Source organism: Petromyzon marinus, chromosome 36 (genome assembly GCF_048934315.1).
Source record: "Petromyzon marinus isolate PM22_M1 ecotype Great Lakes invasive population chromosome 36, UKy_Petmar_22M1.pri1.0, whole genome shotgun sequence".
NCBI lineage: Eukaryota > Metazoa > Chordata > Hyperoartia > Petromyzontiformes > Petromyzontidae > Petromyzon > Petromyzon marinus.
Window position 1 is genome coordinate 3,261,221 of NC_133702.1, and position 26,101 is coordinate 3,287,321.

Consider the following 26,101-nt stretch of genomic DNA (forward strand, 5'->3'; position numbering starts at 1 on the left):
CTGACCCCCCTAGGTGCGTGACGTCATTTATGGACGGCCCCTTAGCCATGGCCGGGAATGATGGCCAGATCATACAATTCAGAGCAAAGTGTGAATAAGTAACCAGTAAACATGCAACGTGGAAGCAACGTTGGGCGAACGTTGGCACAACGTTCCTAGTTTGCTGGGTAACGTAAAATCACTCCGTCTGGTGGAGATGTTTTTTTGGATAAGCAGGATCCCACGCAAAACCACATCGCCTGGAATATCCGCGGGTGTAATCACAAAGCTGTAGAAGCTAAGCAGCTCGTTGAGCCTGCTAACCTAAACACGGGCGTTGTGGGATATCGTGCGGCTCTGTTGTCAGCCGGGGACAGTGTTTCTCACCTTCACCAACACACGCGAACTAGCGTGGTGAAGTATGGTCAAAGAACCCCCCCCCCCCACGACCTGTGCAGCGTGGGGAGGCCCTCATCCAGCAGTGGATCGACACGAATGCGGCATCTATGGATTTAACGTATGCCGTTAACGGCAAGCGTTGCCTCCGTGTACAATTTACGACCGAAACTCGTGAGCCTCTCGTAGTTAATGCGTTACTCGTAAAAGAAAAAGGGAAAAAACCGATGACGCATGCGACATGTGCCTGCAATCCACCGTGCCAAGGGGCCTTTGAACCGGCACTAAACCGAGGGCATCTCGCGCACGCGGTGAATTAAAGCGGAGCGGAGCGATTTGCGGTCCCCGCCACCCCAAGCAGTGGCCGGAACCTCACGAAAAGTGCCGGCTAAGGACAACGGGGATCGGTGGCGGGGGGGGGGGGCGGGGAGTGGGGTGGGGGTATTTAAACTCTGCGTTCTCCGCTCAGTCCCCCCAAGTCTCAGCGATCGTGGGTTGCCAAGCGATACGAATTCTCGCGATGGGTCACCGCAGGGGCAGGCCTCTGTCCTCGGCAGTGGTGGTGGTGCTGGTGCTTTTCGGTGCACTTGGAGGGGGCTGGGCTGACACCCCGGTCAATTGTTCGTACGCAGACCTCCTGGGAACCTGGGTTCTCCAGGTGGGGAAGGGAGGACAGAACAGCAGCATCGACTGCTCCAGCATGGGTGAGACATCACTGACAGAAGGCGCTTATTGGCTCACAAACCACATCCCGCGGTGGCTTATCCCGAAACCATCAAATGGCTTGCTCTAGTTTGTTGTTGTTGTTGTTGCTGGGAACAGAAATAGAGCAATTGACATTTACTCTGACGTGTCTACAATTGCCCAAAATGTTGTCAGCTACAGAGTATGTTTCTGTAGTAGTTGTTTTTGTCGTTGCACATGTCAACGTGTCACCTTGACTTTGTTTTATGTATGTGCATACATTGGTATATATATCTACATGTCCCTGCGCAATATCCCCTCTGGGACATAGTTCACAAAAGAAGAATGGAAAAGAAAGATACCGCAGATGTTGATTACAAACGCCCAGTGAAATTAATGCGGTGAGAACTGCCAATGCACGTTACGTTTCGCCCGCAGAACTAACGCACGATTTGCATTAGCCACGAGTGCTTATGCACCTAGATGCGTGCGACTCAGGTGACCTCGGTGACCTCACAGCTACAATTAATGCGACCACAAGTGCTTCCTGACAGCAGAATGAGGACATTGCTAGTTGGATACCGCGTGTATCTTACATCCTTAAGTGCGGCGCGTTATTGTTGTTCTGTGCGGATGCGTGCTCGCGTTACACGTGTTTAGTGCGGGGTGCAGTAATTTCGTGGCGCCCACTGACCCAGATTTAATCCTAGTTATGATGTACAGCAACAATGGCAAGTGGTCGCTGGAAATTGGCCTCGTGGGATACTCAGCGTTCCATGAGTAATCGGAACATCAGCACTTGGGAAACAAAGGTGGTCGGTCATAATTCTGGTTGCACTACCTTCCCGTGTGCTTTTGGTGACCTTAATAGGCGCTCACGAACGTAACGTGCATTCGTAGCTTATAAGGCCAAGCAGGAGGATTTTTATGCTGTGTGCATTATGTGCGTTCACAATTATACAAAGCATATCAACCAAATGCCTATTTAAGCATATACAGAAAGTTGTGCATTGTTATTTTAAATCATACCAATGTACACTTCGTTTCACGGTGGTGTATGTGACAATTGTGAAATTATTTAGCGCAATTCGTGTTTGCTTTATGTGTTCAGTTTCTTGTCCTTCCCCCCCCCCCCCGCACCTCCGATGAGCGTGGTCGGCTACGTACGAAAGAAGTTCAACACACTTGCATGCATTTATTCGAACATGTTTAAAAATAAGGAAACTGCATGTACTGTCATAGCAAAACCGTAAACAGAATGTACAACGTTAAATGAGAATAATGAACACCGTATATCATTTATACAACAATATGGAAAAGCATAGTGAGGCTTTTTTCTGCAAACATCAAACACGTACTGCGACGCTGCACGAGGCTATATATGCTAATGTGTCTGCAGGAAATCTTGTAAACTATCCAACAGTGACCAACTAGCCACGGTGTCTCTTGTGTAATGAGCCTATTAAACTAAGCTACGCTCCGTTGTCACAGGTGGTGAATCATGCTTGAAAACAAATCCTCCCTTTTGTGTTGCTATAAAGACAATACTGACATCGGCCATGCAGGCCTCATATCTGCAGAAAAACGCAAATTTGAATGGAAAGATCACGCGCCGAAAAATTTAAAAAGCAAAAGTAATCATTCACTCTTTGTAAATATTCAAATTGTAAGTGTTTAAATCTTGGAATTATCCTTAAAAATATATATAATGCAATAATGGCATATTGCTTATGCAAATAAAACACAATTAGTTTAATCTTTTCTGAAATAATTTAGCTCGGAATTCATCACGTATTTTTTATATTAAAAAAGCATTTGCTTATTAGTTGATATGTGTGAGTGGACGAGATTTTTATTTCTAGCAAACGCTTCACAGTGACAAAAACAATGGTTCGTTCTATTTAAATTTCCATCCTATACCAAAAAAATTATAATACTAGGGTTGGAAAGAATATAACACGTGTGTTATAGAGAGATCATACAAGGGATCAATTTGCCATGTTAAGGATATAATCAACACAATAGTAATTCTCAGACCTGTGTAAGCTGCCGCTGCCATTAATCAAACAATACATTTTTTTCTGGGGCTGGGTGAGAGACTGAAAGATATTAATTATTCCTTTCTTGCAAGAGATATATGAAAGTTCAGATTGTAAACAATGCGATCCACTATTTCAGCAGTGCTAGATAGCCGCTCTGATACAAGCATTAGTCCATTTAGTGCACACACTGTTAAAAGAAAATGCATCGCTATTATTTTTAACTAATCCTGAATCGTGAGAATATCTGCGGAAGCAGTTTTGATTTCGGACTCATGAGTTGTCTTTTTTTCTCCTTCTGCTTCGTATTAAATTAATAGGGACGTTCGCTGGGGTGTGATGGTGAGCACACTGACATTTACATTGTAGGGGTCAGCGTTCCCAATTTCCTGTCACGGCAGTTGAAACAATGGGGCAAGTTTCACAATCCCCCCCTCCCTCCTCCCGTTCGATCCAGCCAGCGGTATAAATGGGATCACTGCAGGTCACGGCAGCATCGGTCCATCCACCTGTCTCAAAACGGCTGGCCAGTGTGGAAGAGTAGGCAAAAACACCAACTAGAGGCGGGGCTCTCCAGAGTTCTGTCTAGTTGGAGGCCGTTTCACCAGCGGTGTTAGGAGCGTTTAATAAACTTTTAGATATTTCGTTATTTATTTTACTCTTTTTACCAGCTAAGGTCCACTGAGCTATGAAGCTATTTTTCAGACGTGACCTGGACACAAATGATAGCTCAACGACGTGGCTTATCGTGGAGATATTTGTAACAGCCAAATACTCTGAATGCGTGTTTCTAAATGTGGAGTGACAAATCGGAGGACCTGGAGAATAATACACACGACCACGGGGAGAACATACTAACATACAGCAGGCGTCATGGTCGGGATCGAACCCACCACCTTCTGTATACCAGGCGAGGTAGTTAACATCTCGCCACCGCGGCGCCTAATAAACATGGTGCATTTATTTCCTAATTTATCACGTATTATATTAATTAGTTGGAGTAGTCGTTGGAGAAATTAAGCGACTATAAGTTACATCTATCTTTGAATGATGTTGCAGTGAGGTTCGAGTCCACGTTAAAACGAACCATGAGTCCAAACATCACTTTCACATTTAGTCATAATGTGCACACTCATCTACACCTTGCACAAGGGATAATTAAAAAAGGCACGCCAGACAGCATTGTCTCTACAAATCGTGCTCATGTCTTCATCTGCATGTGTAAGGAACCTAATTAAACTGCGGCAATAATTCACGCTGCCAATATGGTCTTGGGCAGGATTTTTTTTACAAATATTATTCTTATATCTCACGCCAGGTCACCATTCCACGTTCACCGATCGTCTAAATTTACACGCAAGATTGGGGTTGTACACGCTGCACAAATCATATTATTGGTATGCACAAACACTTGCACCGCCGAACGTGGGTCATGCAAACTGCAGACAGGGCCACCCAGAGGTTGGAGGCCCAGGCAGCATGCCACGTGTTGTGGCCCGCCTTATTCATGAGCGATAATAATAAAAAAAAGCCAATTCTGGGGCCCTATTTTGTGTGCTTTCAAGGGCAATTTGCCCAGCCACCCACTCCCATCCCGCTTTCCGGCAGCCCTTCCTGACGATTGAGATGCCATGATCTGAAGTATAAGTCCCCAAATATGTGTGGAGGGTTTGAAAGCTCAAGGATCTGTACAGATTAAGTAATCTGTAAAAGGATAAGTGGATCTGTGAAGCAATATTAAGGAGTCTTGCTGTCTCCCGAGGTCTAGAATCACTGAATGCCACTGTAAGCACAATGTAATGCATCTTTACAAAACAATGTCTGAATGAGTCTCAGACATTTGGCCAATTCCATTTTGTCAAAGAGTATTTTGCTCGTGGAAGGAAGCAGGGTTCTGAAGGAGCCACCAGGCATTTGGAGTGGATAACATTCAAATGTACACACATATTGGCTCGCAAACCTACTTGCTGTACACGGGATAAATGGAACGTTGGGCCAACGGTTCAAACACATTCCAACGTTGGCCCAACGTTGCATGTTTACTGGTTAATGAGAGCTCGAGCAAAACACAGGATGGACAAGAGGGGATCATACCACGTTTAATGTTTGTATAACGCTTGTTTAACATTGCCACGTTGTCGTGCCAAATTAACCTTTTGAATGCGCCCACCAACCCCCCCCCCCCCCCTCCTCTTGAAACGAGCTCACACCACAACGGCGATTTCTCTTTTGCACGTGCCACCTCTGACCCCCGTGCGCCGTGCCACGCTGCCGTTCCACGCTGCTGTAGGCCCCCCGGTGCAGTCTGTGACCGTGCACCTGCAGAAGTTTGACCTCGCCTCGGACGAACTGGGACGCCCAGGCTTCTTCACCATCGTCTACAACCAGGGCTTCGAGATCGAGCTCAACAACTACAAGTGGTTCGCGTTCTTCAAGGTGAGTCGCGCTGCCGAACGGGAGCCCCTAAGAGATGTGGGCTGAGAAACGATTCGGTAAATAGATTCCATTCAATTGCCCAAATAAAAAAAAAAAATCATTTCCCAGGGAAGTAATCGACGACATCGTCGTCGTCGTCGTCATCATCACCACCCAATCGACGCCTATGACGGATAGGGCCTAAGGAGGCCTTCATCAGCCAGAAGATTGACAAAAGCTGAAACCTATTATTTATTCTAATATCAAGCACCCTGAGTGAAGGCGCTCTATAAATATACGAGATTAGATTAGATGTGTGGGTGAGGTCACGTGATGGTCTGGTCAAATTTTGGTTCTTATCATTACGAACCCTCCAACATTGATCACACATCCAGGCGTTTTAACCCACCGATTATTGTTGTAACTGCTCACCAGGTGAATTGAAGACAAATTCTCATATCCCAACTTAGCAATTATCATCATCATCATCATTGCCAGACTGCCTCGAACTACTACTTGATGAGCGCCCGGTACAGCATATCGTGATGCTTTTGGCATAACAGTCTTGCAATCCGTTGATGTGCAGGTGGTAGGTGGATCATGTTATCGCAGGATCATGAGAGGAGGAGGTGGTGGTGGTGGCTTGCGGGAGCCATCATGCAACAGTGGATTGACAATGGCTGAGGATGAAGATAAATAATCCCTTTTGTTTTCTCCTGCTCATGAATAACTTTTACAAAATAAAACAAGGAAACTTGATTACGTGTGAATTTGAAAACATAGTCTACGTATTTTATTAGGAAATGTGTTCATTTTACGAGAGGTCCTGACTGAGAGGTTAAGAACATCCCAAATTCATAATTATTGTATAGTTCATGAGGGAAAAAAGCGTTGTAATTGGAGGAAATCTAAGTTGATGATAATTGCTATTAAACCTGCGCATACCGGCCTGGGCAAACGGACGCTATAAGCCCAATCGGAAACTCACTCTGAATTTAGTGTTGTTCGCAAATGTGTGAAAGCAGCTATATAATTATCGACACCATCCTAATAATTATACATGTTCAATCCACTGCTCGATCGAAGCCTCCCCCAAACCCTCATGGTCTTATGATGCAACAATCCACCTCCACACGAGCTTTATACAGGAAGGAAATATCTGTGCTCGGTATGTAAGACTAAAAAATAATTCTGTAGAAAGTTAAATAACATTTTAAATTGCAATCCAGTTTAACTGGGTGGTGAGGGCGACGTCTGAATATTTGAGTGACTTAAAGAAAATGGTTTTAATTGCTCAAGCGATGGTTTCCCCTCCCAAAACTTTTCAACATATTATTGGCCAATAGCAGGCCGGTGTTCCGTCCCAGTTGAGGTGTGAGATATGTTTTTTTGTTGTTACCCCACGGTTTTCAATTTCATGCTGAGGTGGGCACAATGATTTAATTCAACTCCCCCCCCCCCCTCTCTACCCACCGCCTATTCCAGCTCTCTCCCACCGACGCTCCTTTTAGAAGGCAATTTTTTATGCAATTTATCCTGTCCTCATTGTTTGACTAAAATTGCTTCCCCCCCCCCCCCCCACGGCCTTGGTTATGACAGTGACCATCTGCGCATTGTCACGTGCGGCCAGCAAACGTCTTGCTGCTAGGGGAGTCTCGTGGGTGCACATGGACCATCGGGGCTTAATTGATAAAAACCATTGTGGACGGACGCGCGATCATACCGATGGGCCCTTACAGAATGGCAAAGCTTAATGTTGCGTGAACGGCAGTTATTGTCACCACGTGGGGACGCGCTTGTTGCCCCAGTTAGTGAGCAATTTTACGCTCTGTACGAACCTCACACACAGTTCATGTGCACATGCAACTGTTGGTCGATGTAAAGAGAGATATGTAGTGAGTACACTGTGCGTTTAACAATAGAGTAAATATGAAAGGCTGAAAGTACCCATATCTCCGCTTGGTTCTCTCTTCGTAACGGCTGAGAAGCACTCTTGTCGGTGGTGTAGCAGTGGGCGTTCAAATTCCCCTTCAACAGAATCTGCTCGTTTAAACACGTGCTGCTGGGAAGCGTTGGCCCAGAGGTCTCGCAGGTGGATGGGGTATACGTTATTTAGTTTTAGCGAGGTTAAGCAGATCCTTTGTCTGTTAATTGATTGTAATAATTTTTTAAAAATATATATTTTATGAATCTATATATTTACAATCAGAAACATAGTATGCATTATGTAGTGGAGCAGGGGGCAGTGGTTCACGAGACCTAAGTTTGATTCCCAGCCATGGCTAACATTAGTCACTAGTGATGTCTGAACCGGTGCTGCACCAAACCAGTATTGACCAGCATGGTAAAGTTATGTTCAAATAACTGTCTTGACCAATATTGTGTGGAGAGGCAATTACGCAGTGGTCGATTGACATAGGGCTGTAAACAACAATCATAATAATTTGTATTATTTATGAAGTTAAATAAGTTAACGCATCTATATTTTTCTGTTGAATAATGTAACGCTCATTATGTACTTGTTTAAAAATAGCACATTTGTGCATTCAAAATTGCCCACGTGTCAACATTCCTTGAAAGTATTTAAAGTTACCTAGCATATAAGGTGAGCTCTCCAACCTTAATTCATTAGCATTGGCTGCCCATTGTCTGCTCTGTAAAAAAAGGTATTTAAAAAAACATTAGCCTGCTGTGTGTATATTTCTGTCTCAGTTTTCCTGATGGTGAGCTGTTTTTTTGTGCATATCAGTGGTAAACCTGTATTGCAAGTTATTGGATCTATTCCAGAGATATATATTTAATGCATCGACTAAAACGCTTCCTTATTCGATTTATAATACATCAATATTCATGCAAGTTGTATAGATTTGGAGTGTTGTGCAGTTTTGATTGTGTTCAAACAATTGAGTAGAACCGCTAGATTTGAAGCTTTCGTGACTGCAAGGAATCATACTCTTTGGTTTCATTCGGTAAAGTCACGTGGGAAAAATGAAATAAAAGAAAACAATAAAATCACGACATTTCGGAGGCAACACAAGCTTCCGTCTTCAGGTGGAACAGTCACCTACGTGACTTTACCGAATAAAACCAAAGAGTATGAGTATAACCGCATTTTAATACTAATTAAAACTTGAATAATAAATAATTTACATCCCTGCGGAAGTCTACTGCTGGATGAAGGCCTCTGCACCCTGTGTCCAGCTATTTGTCTGCATCCCCAAGTTGGTCAGTGTTTACTTATGTGCATATTTTTGTTAAATATTTATGTTAATACATCAACCATCTCTCCCAGATATCTCTACCATACGTTGCTGCTGTCAATAAGCCAACAACAACTAATATTTCTGATACAAGCTAAACTATTTTATTTTACCAGGTTAAGCCTACTAAGATATATATTTTTTTTACAGAGGTGACCTGGCCACGCATGATAGCTTGTCGAAGTGGCTTATATCTTCATCACACTTGGGAATTCATGACAGCAGCCAAATAATCTAAACGCTGTGTGGTTTCTCGATGTGGAGGAGGAGGCTAAGCTGTAGGAAGCCGGATAAAAATCCATGCTGCCACCACGGGGAGAGAGAGAACACGCAGGCTTCAAATATACAATGACATGCATCGACAGGGTCTGGCATTAAACCCACAATCTCCTGTGTGCGGGGATAACAGCTGTTGTCAGGGTAAATGTATGACTATGAAGAAACCGGCACTTGGCGCTGCCTAGCTGTCCCATCAGCATAATTTAAACTCGACTTATTTTGTACACTGTGTTGGGAATGTCGTTGTGTTTAGATACTATTTAAACACAAATTGGCACCAAGGAGTGACACTGATCAGGTTGAAAGAAAAATAAACATCAGTGCCTCTGGATTTGTTGAATGCTTAAATGGCGCATTGGCAATGTCAACTATGACCTTGTTGATGATCTGCAGATGTTTAGTCCTCATGGCGACTCGAGTCTTGATGTTACTTTAGCAGTGCCTTTGCTGTGTAGATGAATGACAACACCAACCATCATTGGATAGACTACGATCATTCCCCAAGTGCTGCTGACATAAGTGGATCTATAGTTGACAAACTCTCCGTGTCCCAAAAGTTTCCACAGGTACACTCAATAGCAGATGAAGGGGTTAAATTAATACTCTTTGGTTCTATTCGGTAAAGTCACGTAGGTAAAAAATAAAACAACAAAAATCACGACGTTTCGGCCACAACACAAGTGGCCTTCTTCAGGTGAAGGAACAGAACTGTCGGGACAACAGCACTTCCTTGTGTTGTGGCCGAAACGTCGTGATTTTTGTTGTTTTATTTTTTACCTACGTGACTTTACCGAATAGAACCAAAGAGTATGGATCCTTGCAGTCACGAAAGCTTCAAATCTAGAAAGGGTTAAATCAAATTGCAGCCAAATTTTGACATTCAGGTCGAGGCAAAATGTGCTTCGCTTTATTTAGTACTGCGATTATACCCGCTTGCCTGATAATGTGAGAAAATTAAAGCAGTTCATAGAAAATGGCAACGTCTGTTTAAGTGTACCTTCGAACTGGATGTGATCATTAACGAATTGATATTAAAAAAAACAGAAATACTGCGCTGCACGATGTGCCTTTGACACCGCGGGTCTAGGGCAGCCACGCTTGCACTGCAAATCAATCAATCACAACACCGCAAGGCACTTTGAGGTATTTATTTACCTGTCATCCTGATATACACACACACACACATACGTGATTCCTGTCAGATGACTTGGAACAAGGGCAAGCATTAGGGCTTCAAGTTCACGTGACGCTGACTGGGCACGTGCTGACGACATGGCAAGTTGTCATGAGACCCTGTTGTAACTCGAGGTGTCATATGCCTGCTTTTTTTTGGTGCCAACTTAACCAAAGTCAGGCTTCACAGTGCTGCTCTGTCGCTCTGAGCTCATTCGTGCTGTCAGCTGAAAGGAGCGTTGTCCCCGCAGTGTCGTTAGACTTTCAGTTGACCAGGAAGGTGCTGACGGATACAAAAAAAAATTGGCAAATTATTCTTTGTCAGCGGCACGTTGATGTAGCTTTTTTTTAAGCCTTGTTGCGGTATTCTCATTCGTTAATTTATTCGCTCGTATTACAATGCTGGGAGAGCAGTGGCACAGTGGTTAGAACGTTGTGCGGTCAGCCCAGTGTCGCCTGAGTTTGATTCCAGGTCATTGCTATCATCATTGATAAGCAATATCTGCACTGGTCCTGGCACCCCACTTCACCCAACCTGCGTGGTGAATAATGATTAAACAATGCCTATGACCGATATAGCACCTGGCGACCTTCATCCAGCAACAGATTGACAGACAGCTCAAACCTATTGTTTGTCATATTGAGGTCAGCCTTGGAGACGCTCCAGGATTTGATAGGAGGTGGCTGTGTAGGAGGAGGAGGCTGGTGGAGGAGGAGGCTGGTGGAGGAGGTGGCTGGTGTAGGAGGAGGTGGCTGGTGTAGGAGGTGGAGGAGGCTGCGGGTGTGGAGGTGGTGAAGGAGCCTCACCAACACCTGCACCATCTCCAGACCCAACAAAGAGCGGTCGGCCATTTAAAGACATCTTCTTAGCTTATTGGGCCTTGTCGGACGTGATCTGACTGACTCGCTGGATCTGCATTTAAATGGGCAGCTTTATTCAAAAAAGGTGTGGAGGTCACACACGTTATGGTCAGCCGTGAACTATGAGAGTGGGAGGGTTCGTGAAGGTTTGCAAACAATTATTGCCAAACTCCTGCAAGATATTTATTTTTAACGAAATTATCAAGTAACTATTTCATTGTTTATACACCTTATACAAACATACTTGATTGTTGCCTTTATGTGAGGCAGTATTGGCAGGCAGACCACTTGCTTGAGTACATTTATTTGTAGAGAGAATCTGTTTCAACTCAAAGGAACCCGGGACTTGCGGTATTGATGATGTGCTGCCAACTACAAATGACCTTTGACCGAGGTAAACAAAACCATGACCCTATCTGTAGTATGGGCTGATGCTGGCTTGTCTATGCATGTGCTAGTAGAGCCCACACCCATAAATGACAATGCATGACAATGACTGAACAATCAAAAGAAGAGCCCTCTCTGTCAGAACAAGACGTCTCCGAAAGCTGGGCTGAGCTGCATTAAGGGTCGTACGTGCCTTCTGCAAATAATAAATCAAATGGTTATTTTCTAAGCCGGGATTCCCAGGGCATGCAAAGGGGGTTGGTATTCGTCATTTTTCAATACATTCTGCAGCTGTGCAGCAGTTTTCTTTTTACACTGCACCATTCCCAGCAGTGCTACAACCCAGAATTGTCAGGGAGGGTTTTTAAAGAGCATCTGCTGCCTGCATTTCACCGCACCGAAAGTGCCCTTCGGCAGGTCTACGCGTGGCGCATGGGTGTGCCGTGGCTTTCGGGGAAGCTTTATTCGGATGTGTTCATGTTGCCACTATTGTTCTGACACTTGGTAGGGCCGAGAGCTGCCTTGCGTCATTCCTCCCACTGGCTTTCAAGGCACAGATTGAATCGTGCGCAGACAGCGCATCGCCTGCAGACGTGAATGAAGAGCGTACTGCCTGACGTTGTCTTGCAGCCTTATGTAAACAGACAACTGATGCAAACAAAAAACGAATCGCCACAACCTGAAATAATATATATGAATAGAAATTTTAAAAAATGTGCAGCCCTTTGTCAATCCAATGGTATAGGTCAGTGGTTCATAACCTTAACTGCAGCCTTGCACCCCAGGTTCTTAATCGTTAATTAGTTTTATATATATAACTGGTAGGAACGAAGTTGTAAACTGAGTGTACCAGCCTGCAATAGATTAATGTGTCCGTCCGTCTGTCCCCTTTCAATACTTTAACGAAGTGAAATCTCGTGCTGTTGGGTGTAAAATCAGCAATAGACAGCGCAGAGACTTGTCCTACCAGCCCACCCTGCAGGGACCTGTTAACAAACACATAGGGGTTTGATGAAACAAAGTAAGTTGTACTTACGTGCCCGTGCTTAATTTGCCTTTCGATTATTTACCTTCTTAAAAAAATCTGGCCATGTCTTGCACCCCCAGGGGTGCATGCACCTCGGGTTAGATGAAAGGGCTACCAATAATATAATGTTGGTCACGGGGTTCCTTTGGCCATACTTCACTTTGCTTCTCAGTGGGGGTCAGCGGACGGGACAGGGCCCGGGACTGGTTCACTGACGCTGACCACGGCCAGGAATCCAACTCAGGTCGCAGGGTTTGTCGTGCAGCGCACTGAACATTGCCACCACTCCGCCCGTGAAATAAAATGCATCTGCCGCTACATATGCATCTGCTATACGGCAGTGTCAAGTAAGACAGCTGTGATATTCAGAGTCTGTGTGTGCTACACAGCCAATGCGTCCGAGTTATTTACATGTGGAAATTTACGAGGCTGGTAGAAAGTGATGCAATACTGCACTGTAAATTAGAATGTGAATGTTTGTCGGAGTAGGAGGTTGCCCTATAGAGTTCGTACATTTGACTTGTGAACCAAACTGCCCTCATCTTTGGTCCAGAGGCACGCTGCCGCTGGAAATGAGCGATTTATTCATTTGTTTTCCCCTGCGTTTATTCCCTCGCTTATTTACTTCCAGTATTTTACTGTGATGTACGGCCCAGGTACAATATCTCATTTGTCAGTGTGGATTTGCTGGCAGACCATTGCTGATTGAATAGACAGTCTATATTCAAGATGCATTACTCGAAAATAACGTAAGTCATGCACCTAACATCGTAAATAACAAATACATGCGGGGGTGCACTTATTCTGGAGGGCATGGGATTTCAGGTCAACAGCCAGATTTCCTCTAATATATGGCCCCCCCATTATTCAGTCTCTACAGCTTGTATTCTTAGCTGCGAGTTACATGGAGCGTTTGTTGGGAACAATAAAAAATAACTAGCACAAGCTATCTTTGCATTATTAAATAATTTTCACAATTTCAATGGATCCAGGGCAATGGCAAAATGTAAGAATGGAGAACGCCGCGTATGGTGTTCGTCGTTATGTCCGACGTTCCCCTCCTCGTGCTGGGAGCTTCTCTGAATAAGCAAGTACTTGAAACTAATCTATTTTTTTATGTTACCATGTGTAAGGCCAACGGAGCTACACAGTTCTTTCTCAGAAGCGACCTGGCCACAAACAATAGCTCAACGAAATGGCTCATCACATGAGGGAATTTCATTATTTACATATTAACATTATTATTTTTATTCCACTAATTCTGACACGCACGGCATATAAGAGAAACTGAAATCGGTCTTGGGAGTTTGGTGTGATGTGGGGCAGCGGTGGGCAGCATGCTGCTTTAAACGCTGCGACTCATTCCACAGGTCACCGCCAACGAATTCAGTTTCCTCTCAACTGTGACGGGACCCACAGGCCTTAAAAAATACCAAAACTATTTTATTTTGTTTATACCAGGTAAGAAAGGCCCAATGAGCTATTATCTCTTTTCTCAGAAGCGACCTGGCTATCACAAATGATAGCCCAGTCGAAGTGGCTCATCGTCATGTGCAACATTAATAGCAGCCAAAATACACTGGAAGCACGTTTATTCTAAATGCGGAGTAAAAATCCGAGGACCCGGAGGAAAATTCACGCGACCACGGGGAGAACATGCAAACTCCAAGTACAGGTTCGGGATCGAACTCACAACCTCCCTGTACAACAAGCGAGGCAGTTAACATCTCGCCACCGTTCCCCAGCACATGGGGCAAAACGCCGGACATGCTGCCAAACAACACGGGGTACAGACCCGCGTGCGCAGCCGACAACGTCTGCTCGTGTTTGTGCTCGCGCGCTCGCTCGTTGACATGCGCGTATGTGAATCCCCGCATGTGCGACCGTCTACGTGCGTGCGTGTGCGTGCGCGTGCAGTGCGAGCGAGTGGCGCAGTGGTTAGCGCAATGCGCTGCAAACCCGGCCATCCAAGTTCGAGTCCCACTCACGGCCAACATGAGTGACAAATATCTGAACCGGTCCTGAGCCCCTCGTCTAGGTAGACTCAGCCTTCAATGAGTTACCAAGTGTTGTTGTGTGAATATCAGCACCGAGGAGACAAAAGGCGGTCGGGCGTGGTTGCTGGCCACCCACCCCCTTGTGCGCCGTGCGGGGCCTTCACAGGTGCTACTCGCAAACGGCCCTTGCCCCAACAGCATGTTAACGCTACACGGGGGTGTCTTTGTGCATTTGCAGTATGAGCAGGCCGGGGGTAAGGTGATCAGTTACTGCGATCAGACGTTCCCGGGCTGGGTGCACGACAGCCTGGGCCACAACTGGGCCTGCTTCCAGGGCAAGCGCGTTTCTTCTGGGCCCAGTGTCCCCAGGTCGACGCCGCTGGACGCCGCCACCTACAAAAGGTGCGTGTGCCGCACGCACCGCCTGAGCAGCCGGTATTCCCGGGCAGTCCGCCGTCCGCATACTAACCAGGCTAAAGACCTGCTTGGCTTCTGAGATCCGACGGGATCTGGTGCTTTCAGGGTGATTTGTGGGTCGTAGGCTCCCATTACAAAGCGAGGAGTCGGGGGCATCGCAAAGGTAAGAAAGGTGTATTTCGTTTCAATTTTTTTTCATTATTGTCACAAAGTGTGATGGGGACCGAGGGGAGCGGTTCCACCACCAAGGTTGGTGCATCGTGCTGTGAATCCTGCGGCCTGGGTTTGACTTCTGGCTATGGCTAGCATAGGTAGCGAGTGATATATGAACGGTCTCGGGTCCCCATTTCACCAGTGGGCACTGACCAGTACAGTGAATTATGGGCATGGCCGACAGACACATGGGAAGGCCTTGATCCAGCAGTGGATTGACAAAGAGCTGTAAAATATGAAAAAATAAATAAATATAATAGTTGCTTCATTGGGCACATGTTTGAGTGATTCATCACAAGGTCAAAGTGAGATATAGCTTGTACATGTGATTTCCTTGCGGAGATAGGAGCCCAGTATTTGGGGCGCAGTTCTGCCTGCTCACTCTCTGGCTCGCACGTGATCCTGAATTAATCCACTTGAGCATTCAACTGTAAACATCTACGTTTCCACCTTGGTTAAGCGAGCCTTGGCACAAGTAGTTTAATGTGCATCCTTTGTTTTGTCCCAGAAAGCCATGCCGCAGACCATCGTCGCTTCGGAGAAATGTTGTGGTGGGTTTTGATTGTTTTGCTTTTATGCATATCGATAGCTTCCACACGAGTCACTTGCAATTTAACGTAATCGTATTACCCCGTGTTTGCTTGAATTGCTTTTCACTTACGATGACCGTTTAGATAGCCGCCACCACACGCATTAAGCATTTAAAATTGGCAGGCGTGAAGAGAGAGAGAGAGAGGGAGAAACAATATCTAGACCATGACTGAAGTGGGAGCCACAAAGCGGAGACCACTTTTGGCGTATCGAACGTCTCTGATGCAAAGTGCCATAAGCGACAGGACAATGCTGGATTTAAGTGTACTTTACTCTTGAAATATGTCCTTGGAAAAACAGCTGTAAAAAACACAGCAGGTTTTTTTTTGTTATCCACAAAGTACAAATCGTTATCGCGGTTAATGAGCTGTCAAAGTTAGATTTTATGCGTTATCCATGGCTTTTGGTGGGCAAACTTCGATCAACATCAGCACCTGACATGTAGTTTTAACCTAATAGTGCTGAGGGATCCATATATATGATACCATGGGAAATGTGGAACACATAACCTTGTATTGACTTCCAAAGAGCCACTTTAATGGAATTAATATCAATGCGCATAGGGTAATGTTTCTTCATGTACCATCTGCTTCCACTGATTGGCCAGAGTGATTTTATTTGATTTGAAAAGGCTGTTTCAAATTCGTGCATTACACATGGTTCAATTTAATTCAATAATGCAGCGCAAATTTAATTGCCCATGCATTGTTACACGACAAACTGTGCTGACTTCTGTAATTTTACGTTTTGTACTTAACTACCGACATATACGTAGCTATGTATTTGTATAAGCACGTAGTATTTTCACATATATATACAAATGCATGTAATCGAAGCATGCTATTCCTGCACACAGTTATAGAATAAACACACTACTATTAAACGCAATCTATCCCTCGAGTTTCCTGGCTGGTAACTCTGTTGTTCGTGGCCGCTGCCACCAAGACTAGCTGGGTTACTGGCTGCCCCTGGATTTCCCACGTGAGAAATACATTTTGGAGAGTAAATGGCAGACAAAAAGTTCGGAAGACTTTTAACAGGCAGCAATGCCGAAGAGGTGGAAGTGACGGACACGTAGCTGACATGGTCCATTTAAAATTGCTTTCACTTTTCCACTCGTGCTCCTATGTATATAATTATTTCGCCAGAATAGCGATTTAAATGCTAGAGAATGCAACAAAACCCTCATAATGCCTATTATGTTGGTGTTTTATTATGCAAACGGAAGATCAATTTTATTGCTCCGAGTACAGTGAGATTAAGAGGAGCGGATTAATTTGAGAGCTGTCTCTCAGGAGCGTGTATAGATATGCACATATAGGATTGCATTTTCCTCTTTCCCTTATAAATGATGATGATGACAATAATCACGAGGATAATGAGTTTCCCATTACAAATGATGATGACAATAATCGTGAGGATAATAAGCTTCCCATTGCCCATCTAGTTCATTCTCATGACATAAAACAAGCTAACCCAGTTTGCATACCCAGGCTTCACTTTCCCAACTCTATATATATTTTTGTATCGCGTCTGAAGTTGCTCACAAAACGTGTACAAGAAATTATGATTGCAGATCAGCAACGGAGAGACAGAGCGTGACAGTTGAGCCATGGGGTTCCGTAGTCCAGCCAAGAGGGGCTTGTCCTGACAATGGATCAGAGGGCCTTGATTGCATTTCTCTCAATTTTCTGCAACTGTGCAAGGTGCGCCCGGAGAAAATTGCCGTCTATAGTTAATATGGAAAGGCTACAATGGGCTCTAACACTGACATGGGAAACAATAACGTAATAATGAAAAAAACACATTTTGAACCCTATCATTATTAGCAATGCAAATCCGAGAGTGGTAAGAAATTGACCTGCAAGACTGCAAAACATGTAATCAGGTGGGGAGGCAGAGGTGTGTAATGAGTTTACCATTGCAGGCTGTGAAGAAGGAGGTCAAAGCAACGCCGCGTGTCTGTGTGTGTGTGTGTGTGAGGCCGGCAAAGGAAACACAATTTGCAGGGCGAGATGAGGAGAGACGAGTAGCGTGGCCAGGGCAGAGGAAGGGAGCAATAATGTGGGAGACTTCAGAAGAGGTCAGCCAGGAAAAGAGGCAACGTAGTGATGATGAGGTCATGGGTTTGCAGGGGTTTTTTGTTGTTGTTGTTGCTGCTGCTGCGGTTAGAATCAGTGTCATATGTTTGCTAAAAACATTGTTTGGAAATCAATTGAATTGTGTGTTTTTTTAAATGCTACCAATATTGTATCCCACACGTGAAACGGCCTTCAAATTTGTTGTGGTATAAGTGGGTTTAGAATGAAGTCAATAGTTTTAATTGATATATAATCCACTTAATGGAATTAATCGACAGACAGTGATAATCCGGGCTGAAATTTTCACTGAATATTTCCCGGGTCGCTGGTAGCCTGGTGTAGATGGCACGTGACTAACAGCCACAGCGAGACGTATACGGGACGTGGTGTGCTGGGTGCGTCAATATTTTACACTTCACTGACCAATATAGACCCGGCTGAATTTAAGCCCCGGTTATGAGGACATTTCTGTAAAATCGCCGTATAAATCACAGCACACGACACTGTCATCGTAGACAAATACATCACAATATGAATAAGCTGGGGGTGTTTACTCTTATTCTCTGTGGAAACCCGGTAGCAGCCAGGCGGGCTACAATGCCCCATAATAAAAGCTGGGCTATTACCCCTGCTCCTTAATGGGAACCCAGTGACAGGACCGGCGCGCTACGATGCCCCTTGACCCAGCACCTCTCGCACCTCTGTTGCCCGCAGCGAGCCACAGAAGCTGTACGAGTACAACCCGGCGTTCGTCCATGCCATCAACTCGGCGCAGTCTTCGTGGAGGGCGGGGCGCTACCTGGACATGGAGAGGCGACCCATGGAAGAGATTGTGCGGCGCTCGGGTGGAACTGGCTCGATCATTCCTAAGTGAGCACCCGCACAATGTCCTGGAGATATTCTCACTCTCCTCATTCTCGCGCGGCCCTGTGGTGTGGTGCCTCGGATGACCGACTCACGGTCAACTCACAAGTGACCTGTTTACATGCGGCGGTATTTTGTTTGGGGCGCCGCGGTGGTGAGATATTAACTGCCTCACCTGGTGTACAGGAGGTCGTGGGTCCAATCTCTATCCCAGACCCTGATGCCTTTATATTTAGAGTTTGCATGTTCCGTCTCCCCATGGTCGCGTGGATTTTTCCCCACGTCCTCCGGTTTTTTCCCTCCACATTTACAAACACGTGTTTAGAGTAGTTGGCTGATATAGATTTCCACTCGATAAGCCACTTCGTTGAGCTATTATTTGTGGCCAGGTGGCTTCTGGAAATAGCTGTGTGGGATGTACGCATCTAGTAAAATAAAAAATAAAACGTTTAAAAAAAATAGGCCTGACTCTTATACAGCCATCACCATCAGGCATGATTAATGCACTGCTGGATGAAGACCTCCACAAAGCATCACCATCCCTCACAATGTCGCGATGCAATAATCCATGCAGCATCTGGAAATGAGCTGATTTCATCAATATATTTTATAGATCGCAGATTAAAATGTAGCTATTTGTAAACGTATATAGAAATAACGTGAACTCATATATGAATAAAGTTATAGTCATTTATTTTGCATCGCCGTCCAGTCCATTAACTCGCAATTATGGGGAAAGATCCTAAAGTGCAAGGAATGAGAACGAATGGACATGGTTAAGGATGAGATGCAAATAATGGGCAGGTCACGTCATGAGAACAACTGGTGAGAGATGGGATAAATTAACCATGGAGTAGTTAGCAAGCAGAGGACAGAAAAGGAAGATGAAGACAGCGGAAGAGATGACAAGACAGAGTCACAGTTCAGAGGTCACTACTAGACAGGAATTAATAAGGAAAGGAATGGATGGCGTTTTGGCTAGCAGTGGGATTTTACAGGCTGACAACAACAATCATGATAACATAAGCGGTTAAATATGAATGAAGCCACTGAAGCAAGTCATAATGGGAAGGCTTAATTCGGCCTTATCATTGCTGTGTAGTTGATGGACAATAACTTAAGGTGTAGGGAATCTAAAAGCTACAATGCCTGGCACCCATTTGGGCATCGTTAAGATGTTGCCATAAATTGGCAACCATGGGGTTAATTCCCTTTGGATTCCCCCGCAGTGAATGTACACAGAGCCCGCTTCCCAACACAGCGTGGCGTTAACTCCGGCTCGGGAGGCTCCGAGTGGACGGTGTGAGTTGAACGTGGCAGCGGCAGTCCCCGTATAATTGAAGTCGAGGTTATGTTGTTGTTGTTATTGGTTGTTTTTGTGATGGGTGGCGGTGGGAGGGAGGATTGTAAGGTAAGGGGGTTCATGCTCACGTCGTTGGCATCACCGATTTTTCAGCTCCGAGTTTTTATGCCGAGACAAATAGTTCCACAACATGCCATGGTTAAATGGGCATGTGTCTGTGTTTTTTTTGTGTGTGTATATATAGCTTGTAGCAATAATCCCACCATCATGTATAAATTGTGAAGGCATCTTCCTGCTGTGTCAGTCATGGTCGTTGTTTAACCATACTTCACCACACAGGTTAGTGAGGGTTGTGCAAGTTATGTATACGTGTACATCGTTATACATACAGATGGAATGCTGGCACCGTGGTGAGGGCACTGTGCAATGAACCTGGTGATCTGGGCTCAATTCCTGCCGCCTTTCATTATCCTTGTACTTGAACATCGTTGCAAAGTGTGGTCAAACAACGCCCATGGTGCAGCTTTGGGATGTCTTCGTCCAGATGTGGGTTGGCTGTAAATCCATCTTACTATGGTCAGCGCACACAACTGACGATCAAGAAGGTTTCAAGTTCAAATTCCCATTTGGGGATCAGCTCACTGCTTTATCCTCATAACATTCGGGGGAATTCAACTGTGGGCATCACATGGTGATATTGGTCAGCGCCATGGGAATGTGGAATTTCCACCGCAATTTTTTTGAGCTGCCAGCGCAAATTGGCACTGCCCGATTGCGCGTGCAAGCATGGCTATACTTTCTAATTAGTTATTTTACTTATTCGTTGATACGTTTTTTTAATGTAACTTCCAAATCAACGACGGAGTCAACGAGTGCGATAATGGACAGGTAGCAGCGGTGACAGCGAACGCGTACGGAATGACGTGCGCATTGTGTCACTTCCCATCCCCACATCCCGACCCCCCCCCCCCCACCGCCCCATCCGCCCCCCTTTCCGATCCCCAGCCGGCCCCGGGCAGCTGCTGCGAGCGACGAGACGAGGAGGCGAGCGGCCGTGCTGCCCGCGGCGTGGGACTGGAGGGACGTGCGTGGAGTCAGCTACGTCTCGCCAGTGCGCGACCAAGGTGCCCCCCCGAACTCATTTCCGTTAGGACTGCTCTTTGTGTTTCATTTCTCGTCCTTACCCCCACCCACCCCCCCCCCCCCCCGCGCCTCCAATTAGCACGGTTGGCTACGTGCGGTGCGAAAGAAATTCGGCGTACATACATACGCACGTAACGCCCACGTATTGAACTTCTTTTTTTTTGTAGTACAGCTCTACACCAGCTCGGTACAGAGCACAAATCGCTGGGAAAGAAAAATGGGCGGTGGCGGGGGGTAGGGGTGGGCATATATACTGCACGGACTACGTCCTAGAACCTCGTGTTCCTGTGTAGGGGGGGGGGGGGGGGATCGTGCTGATTGCACCACCCTGCTGTCAGCAGGACCGCGGGAGCGCGGATTCCTACGTGTTGGACTTCAAACGGAGACGCACAGGCGTGGGAGAATAGATTCTGAGAGAAAGGGCGACGCGCGGTGCGGGGGGAGGAGTTGAGTGAGTCCCGAACGATCGGGAGCGGCGGCGGAGAAACGACGTTCGTCTGGTTCGAGGAGACGACCGGCTTCACAAGGAGACCGTTTGAGGCAGATCGGAGGAGGTGACCAACTTGCTGGGCCCGTGGACTTATGGCAAGAGTCCTCCAACATTTCGCATTCACGGATAGCCCGTTTCTGAAGTTCCTCCGTCATTCCTCTCCGTTCCACGCCTCCTCCTCCTCCTCCAGTCCGTTGGTCCATCCAGCCATAGAGATGGATAACACTGCAGTCGATTGGCAGGTCTCGCTCAAAGGGGTCAAAGGTGGGCACTCCCACGTCTTCCAAGATGTCTGGGTAGATACCCCCTAGAGCTGCTTCGAGTGGAGGTCTTTCCGCCAGCAGTGGCCTGAGCATGGAATTGCAGAAAAATGCACCTTCGCCTTTCAGCTAATATTGATGCATGCTTACTCCGTTGGCATTGCATGCTATGGAACAGCAATGCCTGACCCACCCTCTGGCGGATTGAATGAGCAAATCACACCCACAGACGCGTGGGTGTAAATGGCCACATTTCTGAGAGAGATGGAAACAATATAGAAGCACAATTCTTTTTTTTCTATTCCAGGATGTGTCACTCATATTTATGTAGATAAACATTGTGTTTCGGAATGGGCGGCAGGGGTTAAATTATATTGTGACAATGGTGCATTTATTGTGCACCTGAAAAGCGATGCATTATTAAGGGGCTGACATATGGGAGTGACCTGTCAAATCATGGTCCCTAGGCTAAGGTCAACACCACTAGACCGGCTATGTTATCTGCAACATGAAGCAATTTTGTAGGCATTACCCATATCGCAACTATTCTCCTCACCCATAACATTTTCACGTGAATAATTATTATTTTACCTGCCTATTACTGTTTAACAACCGGTATACTATGAAGTTGGCCATTATTATTTTTCGTTCGTAATTTAAGGCTGATGAATATTAATGCTGAGGTTAAACTCTTGCCTTAGCATCAAATATGACAATTATTTTGTTAGCAGTGCTCACGGGTAATTTGTGTGCAATAGAAGGTCCGTTACGAACCGAGTACGGAATTATGCATCTGAAACTCCAATTACACTTCTGAAATGGCACCTTTAAAGTGCTTGCGACATTAGAATCGGGCAACATGCAGTTTAGGGAGGGAATGTTGTCTGGGTTATATATTCGTTGTACTCAATTGAAGGTAGCAAAAGATGGAATACTTGAAGTGGTCAGGTGGCTCAGAGGTTATAGCATTGAACTGGGACCCCCGCGATTCTGGGTTTAAATCCATGTCACCAACCATAATTAAACCAGGTTTCCAAGCCCAGTGAGTTGACAGGCTCAACTCGCTCGCCAATGACAGCTCAAAGGAAGTATACTTTCTCACTGAATATGGCTAAAATATTAAAACAAAAATTAAGTGAAAACTTATCGGTGTAACTGTCGCACAACGATAATTTCCACCTTAGCGGAGCACGAGGAGAAAGTTTGCCGTGCCCTCGCGTGGGAAAAGAGGAGGGATTTCAGGAAATAGTTGTAGTGAGATTGCCTTCGGCGGGGGTGCTCCAATACAACGTGACGCAGCGGGTATGTGAGAGATCTCTCGGTGGGTCTGTCGTCTGCAGACGTCACGCCAATTAGCACAATTGGCCGACGATTGGGAAAAGCGACGGGCAATAATTCAAAAAGACCGATAATATACAGGGGGGGATGATGTCACGGTACGTAATGGTTACCGGTTTAACACGTAAGCTTTGGCGACCAATATCATCCGTAATAGAGGTTTTTTTGGGTTAGATCGCGTAAATATATGAATGTGTCGTTCAACCCACCACCACCCGACACAGCCAACTAGTAAGGGTTGTCACGTAAACAGAACGTGGCCAATTGGTCACTAGTACAGCGCACCGGTGTGTTGGAGAGCCAAGCCACAACATGTATAATCTGAGTACGACGTTTCGCCAGTAATTGCAAGCAGCTTCATCAGGCTGTCGCCTGTAGTCGGTTCGTATTATGGATAATGGTTACCGCACTGCACGTGGAATCCAGAGGCAGTTGGAACACAAAAGAAAGAGTCACGTTTCTTAATCCCCCCACCTCTGCCAACCCAGCAGCAAACAAAACATCGGTGCATCACAGTCCGTCGATCAGCAGGTGGCGTGTGGTGGGGTAAAGTGTGGGTACTCCCTCGTCTTAAGGGACATTTGGCTAGAATGTCAATTTTTTTTCAAATTTTCTTGTTGTGGTTTTCACACCTGATGATGATTGCTTGTGTTGCAGTCGAAACGTCGTGAAAATTTCATTGTTTTATATTTTTATTATTTTATTGTTTCCCTTCTACGTGGTGACTTTACCGAAAGAACCAAGAATATGAATCCCTGCAGTCACGAAAGCTTTAAATCAAAAATATATATATACACTGATAACACATTTGTTTATTACACGTGATCATGACTGCGTCAACAGCACGTGTCATAATGTCCTTTGTTTATATCAAATGTTTCTTTTGGGGGGAGGCATAATCAAAAACAGTCCATTTCCCTCGAGCCATCAATGTCAAAACCTTGCCCATCGAAGGACATTGTAAATCAGAAAAATTAATGGAAAATTAGGCTTCATATACTTATATTAAAAGCAGCACAGGTACGTTTTGTGATTCATGGACATATTAAAAATGTCGTTGTACTGACCGCCCATCAATTTAAACAGTTTGAAAACTAGCCATAAACCCAGGTACACATGCCTGCGATGAAGATAAATGTGTTCCAATGTGGGTTAAAGTGCACCATAATGATACGTGAATACCTCCTGTTAATCTGCAACCGGTTCCGGTTGTCTCACCGCTCGTCTGTGGTTAAATAAGTCGACGTTTCGAGATGCAATTTGCTTGAATGACGCTACGTTCAATTATTACGATGACAAAACGTAGCGTCAACAATCCACACGCGCGCACACATCGCACCGCACAAACGTGCGCGTGCAGTTTTTTTTTCTATTGAGCTCTTGGTCCAACAAATAAGGATCTCGCCCCCTGGGCTTTAGAATAGGGACGAGCTGGAAATGAAATAAGAATGTTGACGTAGCTCTTTGAGCACAGCGACCTTAAGCCAGAGAGAGAAAAGAAAAGGTATGAAGTGAAGCTTCCGTGTAATTGTGTTGTCATTGTAGGATTATGTGTTTTTTTCCTCCGGAATTTAGCTTTCCAAATGATATGCAGCATCACAGCAGTGAGGCCAATATAATGCGCCATAAACCCTTGAAGCAATCATAGTTAATGTATCGGTGATATGACCCTGCGGAGCAGGGCTTATGTGCTATTGTTATATTTATTGTTACAACGGTATAGTCGATATAGGTTTTATAATAACAGTAATGGCCTTTAAAATGATAGGTACAGTATGTATAATGAAGAGATGGGCAAGGATATTTTAAATTGGTTATTTCCCCGCTGGTACAATTCATGACTAGAGAACATGAAAGTAGATTTTTATTTTTGCGTGGTGTGAAATGAGGTTAATATTTTAAACAGCCATGAGACCACACGTAATTGGGGAAATTATGCTTCGTAAAAAAGTAACACGTGAGCATCTTGAAAGGGTGTTTATGATACAGGAGTTTTCATTTTATGGCTAAAAAGGAGAGGTGTGTTTTTAAAAAAAAAAGTTCTTACTTTTGGTAACCATTACATATTCAGCAATTAGTAACGAACGTTAATGCAAGGACATTAATATAGAAAGTTTTGAAAGAAAAGTGCTCTCGTATGTTTTAGCTTTGGATGTTACTCAGATGGCAGACCAACAGGTGCCCAATTATAGACGCACAAGTTCAAATCCTGGCTCTGGTCAGCTCAACTGCCCATCTGGTGCCAGTAAAATTAAAGTTGCACACTTGGGATGTTAAAAAAAAAATCGCCGCCCAGTAATAAGTTACATTTTCACGATTCGTGATGTTGAAACGATTCAAGGGTTTTCGTCTCGATTTTTTTTCCATCTCTTACAAATCGGTCGTTTCACTCCTTCGGTGTAAATGTAGCGTGAGCGTACTATTTTAATACAACATTTAAAATGATACATTCTCACACGCATCTCGCACTACATACATCGTGAGCCTAAGAAATCTATTTCAGCTATTTAATTGACGCATCCATACGTGCCTATAGAGTACACATGCTAAGTCTGCTACGATCGGTGAGAAGGCTGCAGCGGTCATCAAATGAATATTGTCCCTCCTTTGAGAATGTGGAATTGACTCCCACGCTGCCGCAAAACTACACGGATGGGCACTGCACAACATTAATTTGAGCACGGGTGGGGGAACTTAACCTGACATATATCTGTAATTCTCACACAGAGTATTCACTAGGTTGCATGTGTAACCCATTCCTGCCTTGTATATATGTATATCTGTGTGCATGTGTGAATATATAGAGCAGGGAGTTCTAGTTTAATGGTCTACGACCTTCGCTACTAATCCGGCGACCCGAGTCCGAGTCCCGCTCGCGACCAATAACAGTTGGCATCTCCTAGA

The 26,101-nt window shown here is 45.1% G+C and overlaps 1 protein-coding gene across 1 annotated transcript in view; it reads left to right on the forward strand.

Annotated features, from left to right (window-relative positions):
- The first annotated feature begins 804 nt into the window (after window positions 1-804).
- The window catches only part of LOC116949405 (dipeptidyl peptidase 1-like), a 29,097-nt gene continuing 3,800 nt past the window's right edge, over window positions 805-26,101 (forward strand). Inside the window, exons 1-5 of the mRNA XM_032966698.2 lie at window positions 805-1,079; window positions 5,389-5,534; window positions 14,736-14,899; window positions 18,514-18,669; window positions 20,972-21,090. Of these exons, the coding sequence (XP_032822589.2) occupies window positions 896-1,079; window positions 5,389-5,534; window positions 14,736-14,899; window positions 18,514-18,669; window positions 20,972-21,090 (769 nt within the window). The 5' untranslated portion in view covers window positions 805-895. The remainder of the gene's footprint in view (window positions 1,080-5,388; window positions 5,535-14,735; window positions 14,900-18,513; window positions 18,670-20,971; window positions 21,091-26,101) is intronic.